The sequence below is a fragment of the Parasteatoda tepidariorum genome, chromosome 4, assembly GCF_982258835.1.
Source record: "Parasteatoda tepidariorum strain Cologne lab strain chromosome 4, Ptep-v5.0, whole genome shotgun sequence".
Lineage (NCBI taxonomy): Eukaryota > Metazoa > Arthropoda > Arachnida > Araneae > Theridiidae > Parasteatoda > Parasteatoda tepidariorum.
This window is the reverse complement of record NC_141758.1, coordinates 40,740,343-40,762,931: the sequence shown is the minus strand read 5'-3', so window position 1 is coordinate 40,762,931 and position 22,589 is coordinate 40,740,343. Positions and strand designations below refer to the sequence as shown.

The window sequence follows — 22,589 nt, the reverse complement described above, 5'->3', positions numbered from 1 at the left end:
ATAATTGAATAAATTCTGTTTTTTTAGAAGTGCAGTATCATTTGAGAGTTTTGCTTGATGTGGAATCACATCTGCTTTCGTTAAAAAAATCTTCTGCTTTTATAAATAAAAGATTGTTTATTAATCTAAACATACAATTATTTATTGCTAATGCCAGGCGATTATTTTACAGCTTTCTTTTTTTAAAAGTGATACATTTCTAATTTCACTATGTATTGAGTTTTTTTTTTTTTTTTTTTTTTTTTTCACCTTTCGCTATAAATTTATTCTTTTTATTCATAAATTTTAAATATTTACAAAATAAGCATTACGTTACAAAATATTCATAATAGTTTAAATCCATATTTAAGTCTTTTTTTTTTATGGTACAGTACAGAACCCGTTATCCGGAAATCAGAAAACCGGAAAACCAAAAAATCGGAACGAAATTCGAAAAATTTTCCCACCATTTTTTAAATTTTTTTTTTCCTCATAAGATTTTAGGGTTTTTCTTTCTTTTTTGAAAGATGTTTACCTTATCATCATTTTGGAAATAATCATTATTGAATTACTTCATCGTTTTTTCTTCTTTTTAAGATTATTTCCAAATACTTTTTTATTAGTTGGGTTTAACAATTTAAAAAAAACGGCTTTTTGTAGCGATTCAGAAAACCGGAAAAATCAGTTATTAGGAATAGCGATGGTCCCGATCGTTCCGGATAATCGGTTCCCTACTGTAGTTACTTTTGTATAATTTTGATATTTTTAAGCAAGCTATCTTAGATGTGAAGAAAATAAATATTTAATTACAAAAAACTTGATTTGATTAATTGGTTTGAAAATCTTAGACCAGTCATGTCAAAGATACGGCCCGCGGGCCGCATCCGGCCCCCGGTTCGTATCAATATGGCCCGCGATATGTCACAGAAAAAAGAATCGTGTTTTTTAGACTTCACTCGATTCCTCTACGGAAGTTTTAAAATGTGCACACTACATTTATAAGTAATTTCAAGGGCAGCGCGTGCCTAGACAAGCGAGAGAGATAGACAGTAACGACATTTCTTAGCAACGGGCGAAATTTTCGACTGGAATATACTTAGCAGCACAACTACGAATGGCGCTCCTGCCATGGCTGGCAATCATACGGGCGTTGTAACTAAATTAAAACAGAAAACATCAGGGAATTTTGTGGGATTTCCCTGTATAATTCATCAGGAATCATTGGCATCCAAGCATTTAAAAATGGATCATGTCATGCTACCTATAATTAAAATAGTAAATTTTATAAGGAGCAGAGGACTAAATCACAGACAGTTCAGGCAGTTTTTACAAGATTTGGACGAAAATTTTTTTGATGTCCCTTATTTCCCTGAAGTTCGTTGGCTCAGTCGAGGAGTAGTTTTAGAAAGATTTTTTGCATTACGTAACCCTATTCAAGCTTTTGTGTAAGAAAAAGGCAACCCAATTGATTATGACAATGACTGGTGGATTGATTGTGTCTTTTTGGTAGATATGAATTAACACTTGACTGATCTGAATGTAAAATTACAGGGTAAAAATCTGGTTGTCACTCAAATGTATTTAAGCCTTTGAAACAAAGTCCCTCATTTAAAATCATTTGGCACAGTGAACCAAAAAAAATTGGATCAGTATTCTCAACTTCTGCAAAATCTGATCACAGAATTCAACAATCGTTTTGAAGACTTCCACAAGATGAATGGAACGGAATTCCCAATTCTCAACAATCCATTCAATTTTGAAGCTTCACAGGCACCAGCTCATTTGCAAATGGAGTTGATAAATCTTCAATCGGACAGTATTTTGAAAGAAAAATTTAAAGAGGTTAACGTTGTTACATTTTATACACAATATTTCAAGAGTTTGGATAACTACCCGGAATTAAAAAAGCATGCAGCACGCATTCTGAAAACAAGAGAAGTCAGGTATCTGGATTCTCGATCTCTAAATAATTACCATCTTTTATAACTTTGATATGATTTTTAACAACCGTATATTATATACCATATAATTAGAAAAATAAAATTTTATAATAGTTCAGTACATTTTTTTTATTTGAATCTGGCCCGTCTACACATTTGACACCTCTGTCTCAGACGCCCTTAGGTTGCCTTTATTGTCAAGTTGCAGAGACATACCCCTTTCGCCTCTATACACCATGCTGATGTGCATTAATGCATTTTACAAATCTTATTAGAACTTTAAATTCTTACCATTATATTGTTGAATGTTGATTTATTTACATTCCAAGAATCTTTTAAAGGTTTTTTTTTTCCTTCTTACTTTCAGGGTGATTATGACAGCCAAAAGGAAGCCATCAGGGCTGTTAGAAGTATCACATCAGGTGGTACAATAGAACAGATTATGTTTTTGGTTGGAGGTGGTGTAATCCCACCTGTTTGTAATCTTCTTGCTTACCAGGATGCTGAAATTCTAACTGAAGCTTTGGAAGCCATAGCTAATATTCTAAATGTATGAAATATTTACTTTATTTCGATTCATTACTTATTTTCATTTTCAGTACCTACAAAACAAAAGTGTTTTAAACCTGTTTTAAAATCTGTGTTTTTAATTTAAAATTCCCAAATGCAATGCTTAAAATGAAAAGTTTTATGCATTGTGATTGGTTATTTTACATAAAATAAATGTTAAAATCCAAACTTAACACAATTCAAACAGGGATGAGATTTTTTAGCAGATTTCTGTCTTTTTTGCAGTTTTTCTAGTGGCTTTTTCTTGTTTGTTTATCCATTATGGAGCCTCAGGGCACTGTCAGTTTTTGGTGTTACCACTGACAACAGAAAGGCTCCTGTGTGTTGGCAGGCGGTGTGTCCCCTGTTGAAGTACTGTCTTGCTAACACACATTTCTTATCATTTTTTTAATTTTCTTGCTGGAATTATATTTCTGACTTTCTAAATTATTGTGAGGCGTATTATCAGACTAGTTTTAATGTTTTGATAATAAATAATACCATATTCTAATTTATAAATATTTTTTAATTTTTTAAAAGCATTCAATTCAATCTTAATGTCAGAAAATTAACTATAGATTTAAATATTGAACATCAACCACATATTTTTATTTTATTTTTTGATCAGGTTATTCTATATACTGTTTTGAACTTGTGAAAGGCTTTTTTGATAAATAAAGAATTTTCATAAAAATGTAATTATAAATAAATATGCATAACAAGAATTCTTTCTAGTTGTCCGCCTTGTAAAAATTTTATTACCTATACTTGCCAATTTTTACAATATATTAAAATTTTTTGGGTGTATGAAATTTAAATGCTCCTTTTTGTAACTATTTTAAACTAATACTTTGAAAATTAAAAACATTTCTAAACATTTTTCTTTATCGACAGGCTGCTACCAAATTTGGTGAAACAAAAAATGTCTGCTTCTGTATAAAACAATGTGGAAGCTTAGATAAGATTGAAAATCTACAGCAACACGTGAATACAGAAGTGCATAAATCAGCAGTAACAATTATAGATTACTTTACAGGAGAGGTAAAACTTAGATAACTTTATTGTCTAGTCATGTACCCAAAATACATGCAAGATTTTAATTAGATACATTGCCTTTTTCCCCTCAATTATGTGTATTTTATGTACATAGAGTTAACCCTTTCGCGCCTAGCGGACACATACGTCACAAGCAAATTTCAAAAAAAAAATTGGGATAGAAATGCTTCTCTGTCTAATGGGTGACTTTCCCACCAGTCCTGTCAATATTTTTGAAAATATTTTCCTTCACAGAGCATAGATGACACTACCATACATAATGCTGCCCTACTCATACTTTATGCTACCAAAATTGTTCTGTTGTAAAAATAAAAAAAACTCGTCGCAAAAGGGTTAAGACCCTGCCTGGAATAGCACATGGTGCAAATAATTCCATGGCTTAGCTGACACAGGTTTTTTTATCAAACAGGGTTGCCGCTACACAGGGAAAACCTGGAAAACACAGGGTATTTAAAAATCGCCTAAAATAACAGGGAGAATGCATGGGGTTTTGACTTTTTCTTTACAAACTGGGAAAATGTAGGGAATTTTGTTTCTTATTTTTGTCTTCTAAAAAATATTAGCCACCCAAAGTATAATCTATGGGATATTTAAGGATTATAATTTCAGCTATACTATACTATTTCTTTTACTATAGCATTATTTAAGTATGTTCAGCTGTTTTTCGAGCAATTAAAACTAATAAATATAGTTAGCCCAATATAGCTCACGCAAGAGCACAGTAATTGTTTTTTCTTAATATATTGTGGTAACCTGCGCCTACTATTCTCGAAATTGAAGTATCTCATGCTCCAAATTGAAGTAGTTGGCTTAAATTGCACCAAAAAGGATATTTTCCCCTGGGTATCGCCAAGTCACAATTTTGTAGCAACCAAGTTACTGCCTTGTGGAGGGTTGCTCTGAATTCAGTGAGAAAGATTCTTGCACTCTCGTGTGCAACTCTGCTTTATTTAGCTAGATATTCTCAATTTCAGGCTTCATTTTCCACTCTCTGAAATGGAACCGAAACTTCTCTTGAATTTTCGGGGGCCAACTAAACATTGCCAAATTTTAATAGCAAAAGAAAATTTTATTTCTCTTGTTAATTTCATCGTTATTGAAGTGCCATTGTCAATGGCAAGCTAATGGCCTTCTTGCGCTATTCTATTTATAGATTAGTACCATGATCTTTGAATTAACTTGAGGGACCATTCACTAAGTACATATTTTCATGTTGATCCTTAGGGCAGTCAAGAACAAAGCTTCATAGCCTCAAAATTTCCATATCCCTTTTATTCAATTTAATAAAAATAAGAATTATTTTTCCTAAACGTAAATTTTTTATCTGAGGGACTATCCACTTATTGCATTGTTTTTAAACATTTATTTTAATTTATTACTTTTTTTTTACTTATTGCGTTTTATTATTGTATTACTTTCAAAAATTTCAGTGCTCTTATTCGTTTTAGGAGAAAACTGAATAATATTTAGAGGCAAGATTTTAAGTAAGTATGAAGAGAGGGACTTTCAATATTTTAAATGCAGCAAAAAATTTTATGTTTTTCAGATTCAGGGCTGATTGTGCTCCGGAAAAATCCGGATTTCCATATATTTTGCTAACTGTGATCCGGAAGTTTCCGGAGATCGATGGTTCAGATGTTTCAAAAAATCATTGATCACAAAAGTTTTCGGAAATCTAATTTTCAAAGGTGGAACTTAAAAACGCAGTTTATTTTATTTGTTTGTAAGGAGAGCTACTTTATAAGCTTATATTCAAGATTAATATTCATTTTTTATCAGTAAATAGTTATTATATTCATAAACTCAAGAAAGAAAGACATGTTTATAAATTTCAATTACTTCTCCAAGTCATCATAGGTATGTGTAGTATTTTAAATATATTTTAAGTAAACTAAGAAATATTGAGAAAAAGGAAAAAACCCTGTTTAAATTTTTTTCTAATTTTTCGATTTAAACTTTTTTTCTTTTTTTTTTTTAACTCAAGAAGTTTTCCGGAATTTTGACTTGGGCTCGCAATCACCCCTGCAGATTTGTCATTCAAAAATACTTTAATTCATCTCTTAATGATTTGATTTAAAGCAATTGGTATACAAAATTTTAATCATCACAGATTTGCTAAATATTATGAGGGTAGAGACAGTATAATAATTTACTTCTGACAAAAAAAAATTTACTTTCAATACTCATTGTATTTGCATTTAAAAATTGTTCAATTATCATTTCAGTAATAAAATACTGTGCTTGGTAACCAATTTTAATAAAAATTTATTACAGACCATTTTCTAATTTACATTTATAATATAAATTTATTAAAGTTTTCTTAATTTGCTTAATTCTTTAAATAATTTTATAAATTTGATATGATCAATATTAATCCTGTTAATGTTTTGATTAATATACTATTACAAATCATGTTTATTTAAATTTTAAGAAAATACACTCGATAACCTTATATAATAGTTAAAATAATTAGAGTTTTGAATTACCTTTTACAGAATTAAATAAAGTAATTGTTAATTTAAAAAATAGTATGAGCCACTCAATATTGCATTTATTTAAATTGCTATTGCTAAAAGCTCTAAATTTTTCGGTCTTTTCCAAACTGAGACACCGTTGACTTACTTGCTGTATGATGAAATGGTGTCTCTAGTTAGGGCGTTTTTTAAAAGAGTTCTGCTTTTCTTGGTTTAGTTTGTCGGGGAAGGACTTAAAATTATTGGATGTAGAAAACGCAGATATGTGGCAAAATTCAAATTTAATAGATGTTGGACTAGATACCACAAAGGCGATGACCATCTTCTTCAGAAAGCAGGGATGAGATTCTTCCACGGATTCCCGCTTTTTCTAAGATTTTTCCATTTTTCCCGCTAATTTCCGCTGAAATTTGTTTTTGCACAAGTTGAAATATTTTATGAGGAATTTAATTTTTCGCGGAGCGAAATTATTGAAGTTCTCATTCCTCCCTCTGAAGTTTCTCTAAAAATCATTTCCTTGGGATAAAACTGGTTGACCTTTATACAGGAATGAGATTTCTTTCGCTTTTGTCTCTCTAATTTCAGCTCTTTTATCAAAAACTCAAATTCTCTAAAAGTTTCGTTTTTTTTTAATTTTTTTTTATTTATTTATAAATATCCCGTTTTTTTTAAAAAAATTCAGTCGTTGAAGTCAAATAATTATATTTATTTACGATTTTCAAAGAAAAACAGAAAGTTCAAACTACGTCCTAGCTGCTAACCTTTCCGCATGTTTACTTATATTAGCTATTTTCTCCGATTTCACGTGCAGAAAATAAGATTTTCCGTATTTTTTATCCGTCGCCGGGATAGCTCGTATTTTCGTCATTTAGACGTCGCTGCTTCTTGTATTCTGGAGTGAAAGCAAACAAAAAAAGCGAAAAAAAATAGAGGTGGATTTGCGGTGAAAATATTTATTTGCTCATTCAATTAATCTTGTAAATTTTTATTTATTGTGTAAACAAAAAACAATTCAAACAAGCCTTTTAGAAATCCCAAGTCCAGACTCAGCAAATATCTCGATTTTTATTCACGCGATTTTAATATCAATCATCGATTTTCGTATTTACCTGATTTAAAAGTTGCGCATTGCAATTCTTATTTACGCTTTTTAAATATCGTACATTATGACTCGTATTTACGAGATTTAAAAATCTAATATCGTGTTTTGCATTTTTAAAATCGCGATTTTATTATCAAACATCGATTTTCGTTTTTGCCTGATTTAAAAGTTGAACGTTGCGATTCTTATTCAGGCCATTTGAATATTGTACATTGCGATTCTTATTTACGAGATTTAAAAAACCAATATCGCGATTTGTATTTACGAGCTTTTAAAACCCTATGTAGCTACACGAGCTTAAAATCCAATGTCGTGATTCGTTTTTGCGGTTGTAATATCGCGCGATTTTAAAATTATGCATCTTGATCTAAAAATTACGCATCATGATTTGTATTTTCGCATTTTTTAAATTCGATGTAGAGTTTCATAATCACGTGATTTAAAAGCCTCATATCGGGATTTATAATCGCAGGGTTTACAAGTTTAAAAATCGCACTTTTTTGTCAAATTTTTGTTTATATATATATATATATATATATATATATATATATATATATATATATATATATATATATATATATATATATATATATATATATATATACATATATATATATATATATATATATATATATAGCTGTTGGCACGTGTTCTGTTATTTCATCGTCATCAGCACTATCGTCAGAATCAGGCATTAAATCACTTATGGAAGGGATTTCTGAAGTAATGATATCTGTGTCACAGTCGATGTATGCATCATCGACTTCCGGAAGATCCTCAACTTAAGACACATTACCTTCCTCTTCTTCCTCCAAAATAACAGCGCCCTCCTCCTCCGATATTGAAAATCCTGCTTTATTGATTCCATTGATAATGCACTTTCGGTCGACACTGTCCCAAGCTGAAGGTATCAAATTAAGAACCTCGAGAACATGAATTTTTGCCTTAGAAGCATCCTGAAAGTCACCAGAATCAAGAAACAGAGATTTTCTAACCAGTTGCTTCCGGTAACTCTCTTTAAATGATCGTAAAATTCCTAAATCCAGTGGTTGAAGTTTGCTCGTACAGTTAGCTGGAAAAAACTCTATTCGCGCGTTTTTCAATTTAAGGATTAAATGAGCAGTGCATTGGTCTAGGAATAAAATTATGTTGCGCTTTTGAAAACTCATTTTCTTATCCAGTTTTCGAAGAAAATTTTTAAATAATGCTTGCGTCATCCAAGCATAATCGGTAGGAAAACTTTTGATATTTTTGAAACACAGTGGTTTCTCTGCTCTACCGATCACAAGAGGCGTTAAATTTTGGCTTCCATCGGCATTTGCACAGAGCAAAACAGTAAAGCGCATTTTTGAAAGCTTTCCTCCATGAGAATTTTCACCTTTAATTGTCAATGTCTTGTTCGTCAATAGGTTGAAAAACAATCCCGTTTCGTCCGCATTAAATATGTCACTTGGATTATAGCCCCTTAATAAATTTGGCAGAGTTTCTTCTTTCCACTGTTGCACAGTATCCACACTATCGGATTCGCAACAGATAGATTTGAAGCATAAATTGTTCCTTTTTTTTAATCAATCGGTCCAGCCATTTGATGCACTGAAGCCATGGAGTTTAAGCCTTTTCAGCAATTTCAAGCTCCTTTTCTCTCAGGATGGATCAATTTATAGGAATCTTTGCTGCTCTGAACCAGTTCATTAAAATTTTTTCTAACTCATTATACGAAGATGTTTTAAGGGTTTTTCTCTTGGCATATTTTCCGAGTTTTTCAGCGTTTAGATCTACTGAAGCTTCTTGCTTTAAAATCATTTGCAAAGTTGAATAAGCAATATCCAAAGAATTAGCAAGATCAACTTTAGTGCCATGAAATTCTTTAGCTTTTTCGACGATTTCAGCCTTTTCGGCCAGAGAAAAGCATTTTCGTTTCGACATCTTCTTTTGAGAAAAGAACATGATGACTGAAGTTTCGAAAATGAGAAAAAAATGCTATAGCTTTCAGACTCAAACAAAACCGACTGAAAATCTCATTTGGTATGCTAGCACGAAAAAATGAGTAAAACCATTTTGAATAGAATAAAAAAAAAATTTTTATCTGTTTGTAGAAAAACGCATCAAGCAGGATTTTCATAAAAAGGGTAACGCAAAATCCGGGATTTTTTAACATTATCGGTATAGGCAATTTTCACGGATCAGCAGAAAATGACGTAAGAAGCGGGATAACGTACGAAACGGACAACGTAAAATCGGGGTTCCCCTGTATATATATATATATGTGTGTGTATATATATTCTTGGATTTCCTGTTTTTTACGTTCTGACTACTCTCATCCCTGAGAGAAAAAAAAATCTATGTATTTAGATTCCAGGTTTTTTACTTAGCATGTGCAAAAAAGTTATTAAAAGCATTACCTCTTGAAAATAGGTTACTGTACCATCTTAAAGTGTTGCATTCTGTAATGAGAATGGAAGACACTTCTAATAAGCCAATAAGATATCTGGCAACAGTAACTCCACCCATTATAATGCCTGAAGAGGCATCTTTGTTACTAGATGAATGGATGAGGTTACGTGGGGAAACTAGAAGGTTATTCTTCTGACTCAAATGAATCTGCACCAATTGATGTGTTTTGGAAAAACTATTTTGTAAAGAAAGATAATTTGAGAAATATCAAATATCTTCTTGTAACAAAGCTTTTTAAAGCTCTTTTATGCATACCACATGTTGATGTTGAAAGAGGTTTTAGTGTGAACAAAACGCTACTTCACAATAGGGCAAGTAAATAGAGGGTTTAAATAACTTTAAAGTTGACAATGATATGATTAAAGTGGCGCTCGCAGCATTTAAAAATTATTCTGCTTGATTAGAGGTTGAAAAAGAAGAAAGCGAAAAGAATGGGAAGACACTGAAACTGAGGAAAGCAGATTGAAAGCTGCTGAAATTGATTCGTAAAAAAAATTTAAGGCTTCTCGTGATCTCTTTGCCACAGCTGAAAATAGTATGAAAGATGGGTTAAATAATAAAGACGTGTCGATTATAGAAAGTGGACAGATCCTCTTATCTGAGGCTAAGTCGAGGATAGCAGAATATTTAACAGCATCGAAAATAGTAAAACGAAACTTAATTTGTTAATGCAGGGACCTTCAAAAAAGTGTAAAAAATAAGATATGTTATAAATGAACAAAATTAAAAATTCTTGTTATTAAATTCTTATTTTTATTCTTTTTATTAAATATGCTTCAAAAATGCTATTTTGTTGTTCCAAAGATGCTCCTAAACCATGTTTTGCCACTTGCACCACTGATTGTGTTTAATATGTACAGGGAAAACGGAATTTTTTTTCCAGATTTGAGTGACAAACCTTTCAAAATTTTCAATGCTCATATTAAATATTAAAATTGTTTAAAGAAAAAATTAAATAACTCTTTTAACATATAGCCATTTTTTTGCTTCTATAGCTGAAGTTCCTGAATTTTTAAGAATTTTTATTTCAATATGATTTGCTTCATGTTTTATGTTATGATATACCTGAAGATTTGAAACTTTACCAGAAAAAGCATTTTTTCCCACTGAAATCAAATAAATCCCTATCATACTTTATTATGTTACTATTGCAGTTATAGGATCTTAATCTCATATATTTACTCCCTCAATATTAGAATAAAAATCTATTCTACTATTATCTGGACTTAGTACAGCTTTTCTAATCCACGAAATGTTTTTACACTGTATTAAATCTGGTTATACGCTTGAATTACCTGTATCTTCATCTGAAGGACTTTCGTCCAATTAAGGGCGTTCTGGTTTAAAACTATCAAAATTACGTTGAATGGATTTGATGCCCAGTACGGCTTCCACCCCAATTACACTTTCGTCAGAACGAACATTTATTTAAACTAGTTTCCTTTCATTTTAAAGCCAAATTCTATAACCAATCGTATACATTGCATAACCTAACATAATTCTTTCTTTAGCTCTCATTTGAAGTTTATTTCGCAACTGTTTTGGTTGACCCACAAATGCTAAACAGCCAAATAAATGCTTTCAAATGAGTGACTGATGGTTTTCTACCACTATACAATTCAAAGGGAGTTTTTAATTTGGTTTTTATGACAAATTCTATGAAAAGTGTGTAAGTAAAGACTCTCTCATAAATTGAGTGAAACAAACTGTTGTTAAAATGTTTGAATAGTTTTTGTTGAATTGAATTTTTTTTTTCAGGAGGAAGAAGATGAAGATATTAAACCAGAAGTAGATGAAACCAGTGCTTGAGTTTAGTGGCACTGGATGGAAGATTTGCATTTTAATAATTAGTTTTCATATAAAAAGGTTTTTAAAATGTGATTTCAGATTAGAATCTAGCCTTTGCCTGATGTACAGCTTGCTTCATTCCTCAAATGACTTGTTTTATAAATGAATCTCTAATATGGAGTTGCCATCTACTGGGCAGAATTGAATTTTTTTCTCTTGAAAATTGTATGAGCTGACATTAAAGACTGAAACTATGTGTTTGATACTTATATTTATGACTTTGCTTAAAACTTATAATTCTGCTTCTATATATATTTTTTTTAAATTCTGTTTATATTGTGATTGCAATTTTAATAACATGAAGTTGGTTACTGTATTGTGATATTTAACTCTCTGAGTTTTAGTTCGAATTCAAATGTAAAAATTTTGCCAATAATAAAAACTTTAATTTTTCTCATCTGTTTCTGTTTTTTGTTATTCTTAAGTAGGTACTCCCGATAGGTTCAGAAACATGTGCAGGTGTAAGCTATTCATAAACATTTGTCCAACAATCTAGGAAGGTACTTGCAAGTTCATCTCACTACCTAGTTCATTTAATAGGTTACAATGTCTATGTATTTTTTGCAGTTGGTGGGAAGAAAGTGCATGGGCCTTGGATTAAGGTTATTGAGCAAGAAATAATTTGATATGTGTGGTAAGGGCAAAATATTTTTTTCCTTAGTGATCCTGTTATCTTATGTAGCTGAAAAATTAAAAGCAGTTTTATTTTAATTACCTAGTTTAGAGTTAAAGAAAAATTCAGTTATCATACCCGGCAAGGTTTCCTATTAAATTTGCTATCTAATCAAGCTTCAAAATCATGATTAATGTATTGAGTTAGGATTGGTTAATTTTTTTTTTTTACAGTGCAGAAATTCTCTAATATACACCAGTCCCATAGGCAGCAGTTGAGTGTGTGTGTGACCACTTTATTCAGGCTGCAACGAGACAGAGGGTGCACAGTCTCCTTTAAGCTGTTCTACCGTTAAGTGCTCCCCTTCATGATCAGGTCTTCTGCCTACCTAAGCAATGGAGCCATCCTCTCTACAGAGGACTCTGTCTACAGTTCATTCTCAACATCTGCTTCCTTGGCTTTTGACGATAGCTTATTGTGCAGCTCCAGTGCTTTATGAATATGGTACTAATACCATAGTTTTCCATAGGAATAAAATAGGACAGGGTTTTTCCTCACAGTAAAGGGCACATTTAGTTGTGATAGAGCACTTACCAATAAAATTTATCAAAATGCAAGCCGTTTTTAAATGATAAAATAAAATATTACAGAATTAGCAAGCAAAAATTAAAATATAATTTTTCTATCATAAGTTTGATACTAGATTGCAAATAAATAAATAAAAGATTAAAGCAATTGGCGATAATTTTTATTCTGAAATCCGAAAACATTTAACTGTTCAATGACTCTTGTTGTGTAAATTTTTTTTTACTATTTGACAGGGCCCAAGGCTACTGAAAATGTTGGGGCCCTTAAGAGTTCAATTCTATTTCTATACACCTAAAGTAAACTGTCATTATTTTTTATTGTTCAATTTCAATATTAACATTAAATTATCAAAAATTTGATAATATATGATTGTATTTTGAAGATATCATTTGATAATGATTGTCAAATGTGATTATGATAAGAATAGAATGTAGAACCTTTCTTTTATTGCACGCCTTTTTTGAAGGAGAAAAAGTTACAACAGAAACACATTTTAAGATAATCGTTAGAACATTTTGAACAAAGAGTAAAAATTTGGGATGCCTCTTTTACTTCAGCATCCTCACAACCACACGCGACTATCTGCTCTAAATAATGAAATAATATAAAATACTATAGCAAAACAAAACACATGGAGTTATTTAAATTCGTACTCAAAAATATTAGTTATGGGAGAGTCGGGTAGCACCGCCCAGCGGGTACCCCCGCCCACAGTCAATTTCATGTGTATAGAATATTTTTTCAAGTCAATGGGCCATCGGACATTAATTGTTATATTAAAAAAAGATTATTTTCAAAGTTTCAAGTATTTATGCAGCTGGTAACATGGTAAGCAATAGTTTTGAAAATATATTGAATACAGAAGTCATGAAATTAAGAAAAATTGATTGAATGTTTCGATTAAACTTCATTTTAATACTAAAAAAATAATTTTTTTTATACATACAGCATTAAAGTATGTAGTCTTAAGTTTAATTTGCACAAAGAAAGAAGTTTGTATGTAAAAAATTTTTCTAGTAATTACGAATTTACAAAAAAATTAGATTTCGGGTAGCCCCGCCCAGTTACAAAAATTTTGTTTTTTGGCTATTTTTTCAGGTGTAAATGAGAATGACCAATGTATTGACAATAGATAAACCTTATTTATCATTTTTATCACAAAATTATCTTATTTATTACATATTTATATACTTTTAGTGAATTCTATCATTTAATAACAACAAATGTCATACCTTTTATCATTATTAATGTATATTAATATTTTATAATATTAATATATATTTATATTAAATATTTAATGAAAATAATTTAATTTAAGTAACAATAATTAATAACAATAGTTGTTTTTCAATATAAACTTATTTGGTTGATCTCTTCTTATAAACATAATATAAAATACTTCTTATAAAATTACAAATTCACTTTGTATTTTGATTGCATTCAAATGCTTCTGTAGATTGATTCGTTAACAAATGAGTGAAAATAAATAAGTAAGCAAATAGCTTATCATAATATTTATGATTTCTTGATATTAAATTTAATTTGGATATATCAATTACCAATATGTTTTAATATTATATGAAACATAAATTTATCTATTTAAAAATGCAAAAATTTATATATTTAAAAATGCAAATTAAATATTTTTAAAATGTAATTGATATATCCTAATTAAATTTAATATCAAGAAATCATAAATATTATGATAAGCTATTTGCTTACTTATTTGTGAACGAATCAATCTACAGAAGCATTTGAATGCAATTTAAATACAAAGTGAATTTGTAATTTTATAAAAAGTATTTTATATTAAGTTTATAAGAAGACATCAACCAAATAAGTTTATATAGAAAAACAACTATTATTATTAATTATTGTTACTTAAATTAAATTATTTTCGTTAAATATTTAATATAAATATATATTAATATTATAATATATTAATATACATTAATAATGATAAAAAGTATGACATTTGTTGTTATTAAATGATAGAATTCACTAAAAGTATATAAATATGTAATAAATAAAATAATTTTGTGATAAAAATGATAAATGAGGTTTATCTATTGTCGATACATTGGTCATTCTCATTTACACCTGAAAAAATAGCCAAAAAACCCAATTTTTGTAACTGGGCGGGGCTACCCGACACATCTTAAAAGGAGCTAAAAAACATGTTTTTTTAAATTTCTATTTTTTTAAGTTAAACTATTCTTTTTTTGGTTTATTCTTTTTGCATTATTTAACTAGATGGTAAAACAATAGAAACATACAAAAATATTGATTATTACTCAATATTATACAGAAATATAAGCAAAACTCCTTAGGTGGGCGGGGCTACCCGACTCTCCCCTAATTGTTTTTTGAATTTGCATACATGAAAGCACTAAATATATCATTTGTACAATTTTAAAATCATAAGCTAACTAAATAAATGAATTTTGTGTACGAAATATAATATTACAAATTAAATGTAAATTTGGAAAATTGGGTCATGCAGGAGGTTTGAACATTTTTTTTTCTTTATATTTAAACATTTGTTTAGCTGATGATCTCTTGATTTCGATGTTCTATCAAGCAAAATTACAATCTATCAGTAAAATTGAAACAAAATCACATCTGTTATCTCAATTTCATCTAGAATTGACCAAATGAAGAATTTTGGCAGATATGCCTGTCGAAGAGGGAATTGAATAGTGGCCACCATTTAAATAAAACAAAAAATATTTTTAAAAAAACTAATTAAATAAATACCATATATTTATTTCCATATAGTTTAAATTACTTATAAATATTCATTTTAACAATGCTTCAGATTTCTTACTTTTCCTCAGTAAGCAACTATTCTATTAGATTTGATGTTTCTTTAAACAAAATTATCGAATTTTTTAGACACTTACTAATTGCTTTGTTGGTTCTTAAAATACTCATCCTTCAAAACAAAGTAGGACAAATTACCCTTAAATAAGAAGGTTTAACCCAGTTTTTAGCTCTTAAAAAATTATTTATGAAACTTATTTATTTAATTTGACAAAGTTTCTAATTTAAGTTAAAAAAATATCGATGTAAATGGAGGGCAAATATTATAAACTATTAGATAATTAATAATTTCAACTTTGAAATTTATTAGGTTAAAGAAATGTATAAATAAAAAACTGCGCAAACCTTCCATTTTTTTTTCCTCAACCACAAACAAAGTTGATGTAATAAAAACATTTGCTTCCGTTCAAAGGTGAAAAAATTATGTCTTCTTAATATCCTGCAAAAATTTTGATATAGAAATTCAGCCTTCATAGATTCACGTACGAGTAATTTGAAAAATAACAAAAAACCAATTGCAATAATTAAGTAAATTAAACAATTAGGCTATTTGAAACCTTTTGGATAATTAAATCAAGAAAAAAAGCTTTCATAATAAATTAGAAAAGATATCTAAATTTTGTAAAAAAGAAAAATTAGGATTGAACGAGGACCACTTTAGCGACAATTTGACACAACAGAAATATCAAGACAGAGTGACCCTCCCCCTATTTGCAGCCCTAGAAATGTATGACCAGAAAAAAGGGTATTTCTGTGGATGTCAGAAGTAAGACAAAAATTCCCAAAGCAATTTAAAGAAGCTAAAAGATTTTCCGCCAGTGTAAAATGAGGTGCCTATTTGACAACTCTGTGGGTGGTAGTTGCAAAAGCGATGATATTTTATCAGTCAGAAGAACATTTTATTGCTCTTTTGGTTAGAAAAGTGAAGAGCAACAATTATTTTATAATTGCAAACACTTCGATTAGATTTTGAAAAACGTCCGACAATGTAAAAAAGAAGGGGGGGGGAATGCATTTTGGGCTTGAGAGGGCCCCAGCTCCGAATAAAACTTTTTTAAAAAGAAAAGTGGGATCTGGGGGCCCCAAGCAACAGCTTATACGTAAATCCGGTCTTGCTATTTGATTATTGATATCTTAGGGCACGTTCCAATATTCGCACCGGTTACACTGGTTTGCCGCACCGACCGTTCCAATATTAAAACTGGTTACACCAGGCACTGCACCGATCGTTCCAATGGATAGTGTTTTCAATAGAAATGTAAACAATAACAATCTCGAGCTCGGGACCTACTCTAGTTCCGGTTAAAAAGTTTGCAGCTGCTTACTACTTGTTATTCTGATAGGCGATGTTTTCAAACGGATAATTTTGTTTTCAATAAAAGAAATAAACTAGATAACTTCTGAGCTCAAATCTGCCGTATTTCATAAGATATTAATGTTATTATGCAATGCTGGGGAGTTTGGAGTGAAAATTTGTTTTAGTTATTTTGTTATTTATTATTAAAAAAGGTGACATGGTTGCTAGATTTTGAATAACTCGCTTTTTTGGCAGTCTTGATTTGGCCTCTTTCCATTTGTTCATTACTGTTTGTTCGTGTTGCAAGCTGTGCACCATCTTACGTTAGTGTTAACACTTTTGGTATCGTAAACAGTATTGTTAGCATTGTAAACATAAGTAATCATATGCATTGTTTGCAAGAATCTCAAAACACAATGATGCCAAATGGCTTTAAAATACAACTGAAACAGTAACCCGGAAATTTAGGCAGTCTCGAGCTTGCAGCGCTCCCTAGTGTAGAAAACACCATCCATATTCAAACCAGTGTCCCCAGTTACGCACGAAGTGCACCAGGGTCGGTTTGGTCAGTTCGCATGACGTCATTACCCTTATTTGTTTACAAACTTTATTATACTGCTGTTGAGATCAGTGTTGTCAGATTGGGCTACAAGTATCCCGTCAGCGAGCAGTCGCACAAACTTGTTACGTTTCAATAAATTTATGTTAAGTTTTAGAATCGTCATCCTTGCTCTTTTCACACATTGGAGTCCCCATAATATAATTAGTGATTATAGGAAATTAATCTACACTTTGAAACCTCTGAACTACTAAAAAAAACTAGCAAATACGTTTTAAAGTGCATATGATTTTAGTTAAATGTATCTAATACAAATATACGTTGTTGCAGCCCTTTATATATTTCAGGATTATTTTTACATAAGTGGTCAATATAAGAATCTATGTATTTAGAGTTTCAAACTAATATTTAAGTGAGAGAGGAAAATAAGCCCCTTTAACCTAAGTCAGGCGAATCAGTATCGAGAATCGTCATAGCATAGGTGCCATTAATATAATTAAACGTATTTCATTTGACTGATAAAACTCGAAATGACCCAACAATTACCTACGTCGCCATTTAATTTTTTTGAACAAACTGGTTTTGATTATTTTAATTTTGCATTTATTTTCTACCATTATGGTTTAAAATCTTTTGCTAACTTATTGCTTTTTTTTCCTCACTTAAACATCCATAGAAAATGTTTTATTTAATTTTTTTTATAGAGATTATACAGTGCGCGAAATAAAACGGAATCACCACTGAGGAATCAGTGGGTTAGAGTCCCCTTGTCATCAAGCTAACCATAGGAACTTTTCGGGGTTTTCCTCCGCACGTAGCGCAAATGAGGGTTAGTTTCTACTCCACTTCCTCCACTAAGGCACATTTCTCCCAAGACTTGATCCAGGAGTTCCCTTGCTTTCTGGATTGGGTTCAAAATTACAAGGCTACGGAGTTGAACGTTGGTATGGTAGTCGTAAACTCAAAATTGGGTTCGCTATTCAATGATGGTTATAAAATAAAAATTAATAAGTACGGAAAGTATGTTACAAAATCGGGCACAAAAACATATTTTACCTTTATTTAAGCATTATATTTTTTTAAACAATTCGCTTTTTCTGACTCTAAAATATGGGGGTAACTACAATCTAGAAAATATAATCCCAATAGTTTAGTCTTGTCCCTCATTGAACATTATGGGCCCTTCATATTAATTTCTGTTTTCGCCTTTTCAAAGATATAGTGTTTTTATAACTTTTGCACATAATTATGCAAGTTGTTTTTCGAACTATAATTTCATGCTAAGAGAAATAATTTTTTTTAATTATAAATTTAAGAATGGTAAAGAAATTCATTATAAGTCATCATTTTATAAATACAACTTTAAATGTCAGATTTAAAATTTGAACGGAATCAGAAATGAAAATTTAAAAATGCAATTTTTTTAAAAACTTCCTTTACTCAAAAAGTGCGATTTTATTCTAATTTTACAAAGTGGCATTTACAATTTTTAGATTACCATTAAGTTAGATAATACTAAAAATTTTATTTTTGCATTGAAATCTTATTTATTATTTTTTTTTAATATCTATGAGCAAAAATTGAGTTGTTTAAATATTTGCAGAGATAAGCTGAAGTAGCAGAAATCGAAATTAACACCAAAGGGGTCAAAATTTTGACCAAATTTCTGATTTAAGTAGAGGGGCCTTTAAAGATAGCGGCTATCACACCAATTTAGTGTCAAGATTTGAAATCTATCACATAAACATTTCAGAGTAAATACGTTTTTGTGTCTTATTCTACAACTTAAATTATTTTCAGCACAAATTAATTAGTTCAAGGAGCTAATTGCGTGACTTAAAAGTTTTTTATTATAGCTTATTATAATCATTTATCTAAAAATAATTTTGTGCGCAAAAATATTTAACAATTGTAATTTTAATTATTTAATCTATTAATGTTCGAAAATTTTTTGAATTATGTCTTAATTTTCAAGTCACATTACAAAATTTGATCTTAATCAAACCAGTTCAATAGATTATGAAAAAATTAAGTCGTATTTTTAAATTTTAATTTCTTAGAAGGTTTTATTCGATTTCGTTGAAAGATTGAATCTTGTTTAACACAATATAAAACTTTTTTATAACGTATAATTCAAACAGTTTCAATCTTCAATAAATAATGTAATAAAAATGAATACAATTATTCAATCGATGATAGCAATTTATTTTAAATCTATTGCAGCAATGTATTTACAGTTTAAATTACGAGTCTTGAAAAGTTACTTTATCACAAACGTGTTGGTAGCTATGGCCTCCGGCCACGCACCAACCAACCAAAATCACCATAGTGATATTTTTCCTTCACTTGTTGCTGAGGGTGGCAACGGGTGACTGAGAGGATGCCATGTGTTTTAAAATGTAACCAAGTAGTGTGTGTTTAAAAGGGAGATTAAAAAAACTATCTCCTACAATTGTACCATGAATAAATTTTGTTTTAACATTTTTAATAAAGTCTTATAACTGAAGCTTTTAAAAAGTGTTATAATGGCGCACCAACTAGAGGCCCGGATCCCCGGTAATCCGATTTTATGTGTGATAGCGTCACCCGAAAGATCGTTCTTCAACGGTCTTTTCTTTTTATTTTGTTTCTTCTTCCGCTCGCTGCAGCTGTGCGGGTGTGTTTTTTGTTTTGTTCGTGTTGTTGACATTGAATAACTGTGATTCTTTTTTTTTTCTTTCCTCTTTGGGGAGAGAAAAATGTTTCTTCAGTGGTTTCAAATAACTTTTACAGCTCTTTCAATGATTTAACATAAATATTTTGATTTGTTTTATTGCTCTCAATTTATAAGAATACTTAATCAGTAATTGTTATGTTATTTAAGTGTTTTAAGTAATCTATTTTAAAATAATTTTGGTTACTACTATATATGTTTATTAGAAATGTTTTATAACTGGTTAATAATTTAAAAAGTGCTCATGTATTTCATTTATGTGATTAAGGTATTATATTTACCAAAATAATTCTGATTAAATTTTGTATTGTAAAAGTTTGTCAAGTATGCTATACTAGTTACCTCTCTAATATCATTTTACCACAACAATTACAGTATTATTTTAATTCTCTAAGGTGTGCCCTTGTGCAAAAATCGCCCCAGTGTTTACATTAAGTGTTACTAATCTAAAGTATGCCCTTGTGCAAGAATCGCCCCAATGTTTACATTAAGTGTTACTAATCTAAAGTGTGCCCTTGTGCAAGAATCGTCCCAGTGTTTACATACAAAGTGTGCCCTTGTGCAAGAATTGCCCCTGTATTCACATTTATCATCTGTGCTCTAAAAATAAAAACGTCTTCTTTTGTTTATTGAAAGATGACGTTCTTTGGAAAAGCTCGTAAGGAGGATTTAATTCTCCTTGCTAGTGAGTTGGGTGAAGATGTCACCCCTGATTTAAAAATTATTGATTTGAAGAAAGTTATTACCTCTAGTGATAACTATGAAGAGGAGTTTGTAAAAGAAATGCTAAACACGATCATTTCCCAAAGACAGGATGTTGCGGAGGAGAAGAAGAGAGCTGCTGAGTTAGAAAAGGCCAGCATCGAGAGCAACGAAAGAATCAAGACAGAGCAAATGAAATTGGAACTGGAAAAGATTAGACTCGAGATAGAGGCAAGACAGTGTGGACCCTCCACCAATACTGATGGTTTCCGAAGAAAACCTGTGATTGATTTGTTGTCCTTAATGCCCCGATTTGATCCAAATAATAATGACATAAACCTGTATTTAGTACTATTTGAGCGCCAAGCTCAACTCAGTGAAGTTCCTAAGGAATTTTGGGCATCCAATCTTATTGGACTGCTGCCCTATGATGTTGCGCAGCTAATTGCAAGAGAGAGTGACGATGTTGCTAGCGATTATGACAGAGTAAAACTACTACTTCTAAAAAGGTTTAAATTGACGGCGGAAAAGTTCCGTCAGCTGTTTGTGAAACATAATAGGACTAACTCATCGTCTTGGCAAGATTTTGCCTATGAACTTAGGAACTTTTTCCAAGGTTGGGTTAGTGGTTTGGAAATAACCACTTTTAAGCAGTTAGGAGAATTGATCATATCTGACCAAATTAAACGCAAAGTGCCGGCAGATGTAAAAGATCATTTTATTGATGAGTGGTGCCAGTTGAACACTGTGGAAGGGCTCGTCAAACGGCTTGATGACTATGAAGCTGTAAGAGTGAAGAGGGAACCAGCCGCTTCAAGCTCCACTGCCCGAGTTGAATATAAAAGATATTCGAAGCAAAGTAGAAGGGGATACCCTGATACAAGACCGAATTTTCAAGAACGTTCTAGGCCAGAAAATTTTGAACTTCAACCAAAGTTAATATGCTATGGCTGTGGAAGGCCAGGATACATCAAGGCAAAGTGCCCTACCTGCTCTCCAAATGTTTGTGCAAGTGCTATCAATCTGCACGCTTGTCATATTTCTTCCTCTCCCATAGCACTGCTTGATGTTGAGATTTCTGACATCAAGGCCAGAGTTTGTGCTGATACAGGAGCAACCCGCTCCATTGCTGGAGAGATATTGTTTAAGATGCTGAAAGAAAAAGGAGCCCAATTCCAAACTAAAGAGGTAGTCATGACTTTAGCTGATGGAAGTCAGACTACAGTTGAAGCATGCGCCACCCAGGTGCTGGTTAACATTGAAGGTAGAAAATTCAATCATGAACTGTTAGCCCTGACCGAGGCTACTGGAAATAGAACTCTACTGGGGAATGATTTTCTGGAAAAGACTGGTATCGTCCTAGATATCCAACGTAAAAGATGGCACTTTGGTGATGAACCTCATCATAAAATCTATTTCCGGAAGGATATCCATAAACCTGGTTTATCCATAAGCAACATTGTGGCAAATGAATGCAGCCTACGAGAAAATGAAGGAGAGCCTCTGACCCCAGAGCAAAGACGAAGGATTTCCATACTTCTCGGTGAATTTGAAGATACCTTTAAACCAGGGGGAGACCCTACTCCCTTTGCCGAGCATCGAATTAATACTGAAAATCATGCACCAATATCAGTTCCGCCATACAGACTGTCACCAGCCAAGAAAGAAATTCTTAAACAAGAATTGGATGATTTGTTAAAAAAAGAAATTATAGAAGAGAGTGAATCTCCCTATGCAGCTCCCGTTGTGTTGGTTCCCAAACCAAATGGTAAACACAGACTCTGTGTCGACTATAGAAAGCTTAATGCTGTGACTGTCACAGACTCCTATCCTTTGCCAAGATTAGATGATCTCTTGCATGATGCTAAAAACATAGGCTATATTTCCACTAT

General features: G+C 31.1%; 1 protein-coding gene across 9 annotated transcripts in view; it reads left to right on the top strand.

Annotated features, from left to right (window-relative positions):
* LOC122273496 (importin subunit alpha-1) overlaps positions 1-11,799 on the top strand; it is a 90,368-nt gene extending 78,569 nt beyond the window's left edge. For 4 of the 9 annotated variants that reach the window (XM_087160977.1, XM_087160974.1, XM_087160973.1 and 1 more), the window contains 4 exons: positions 2,287-2,469; positions 3,363-3,509; positions 4,973-5,008; positions 11,313-11,799. In XM_087160977.1, the coding sequence (XP_087017103.1) occupies positions 2,287-2,469; positions 3,363-3,509; positions 4,973-4,987 (345 nt within the window). In that variant the 3' untranslated portion in view covers positions 4,988-5,008; positions 11,313-11,799. Of the gene's footprint in view, positions 1-2,286; positions 2,470-3,362; positions 3,510-4,954; positions 5,009-11,312 lie in introns of all 9 variants that reach the window. The other 5 variants (XM_087160971.1, XM_087160970.1, XM_087160969.1 and 2 more) reach the window with 2 other exon arrangements.
* The last annotated feature ends 10,790 nt before the right edge of the window (positions 11,800-22,589 follow it).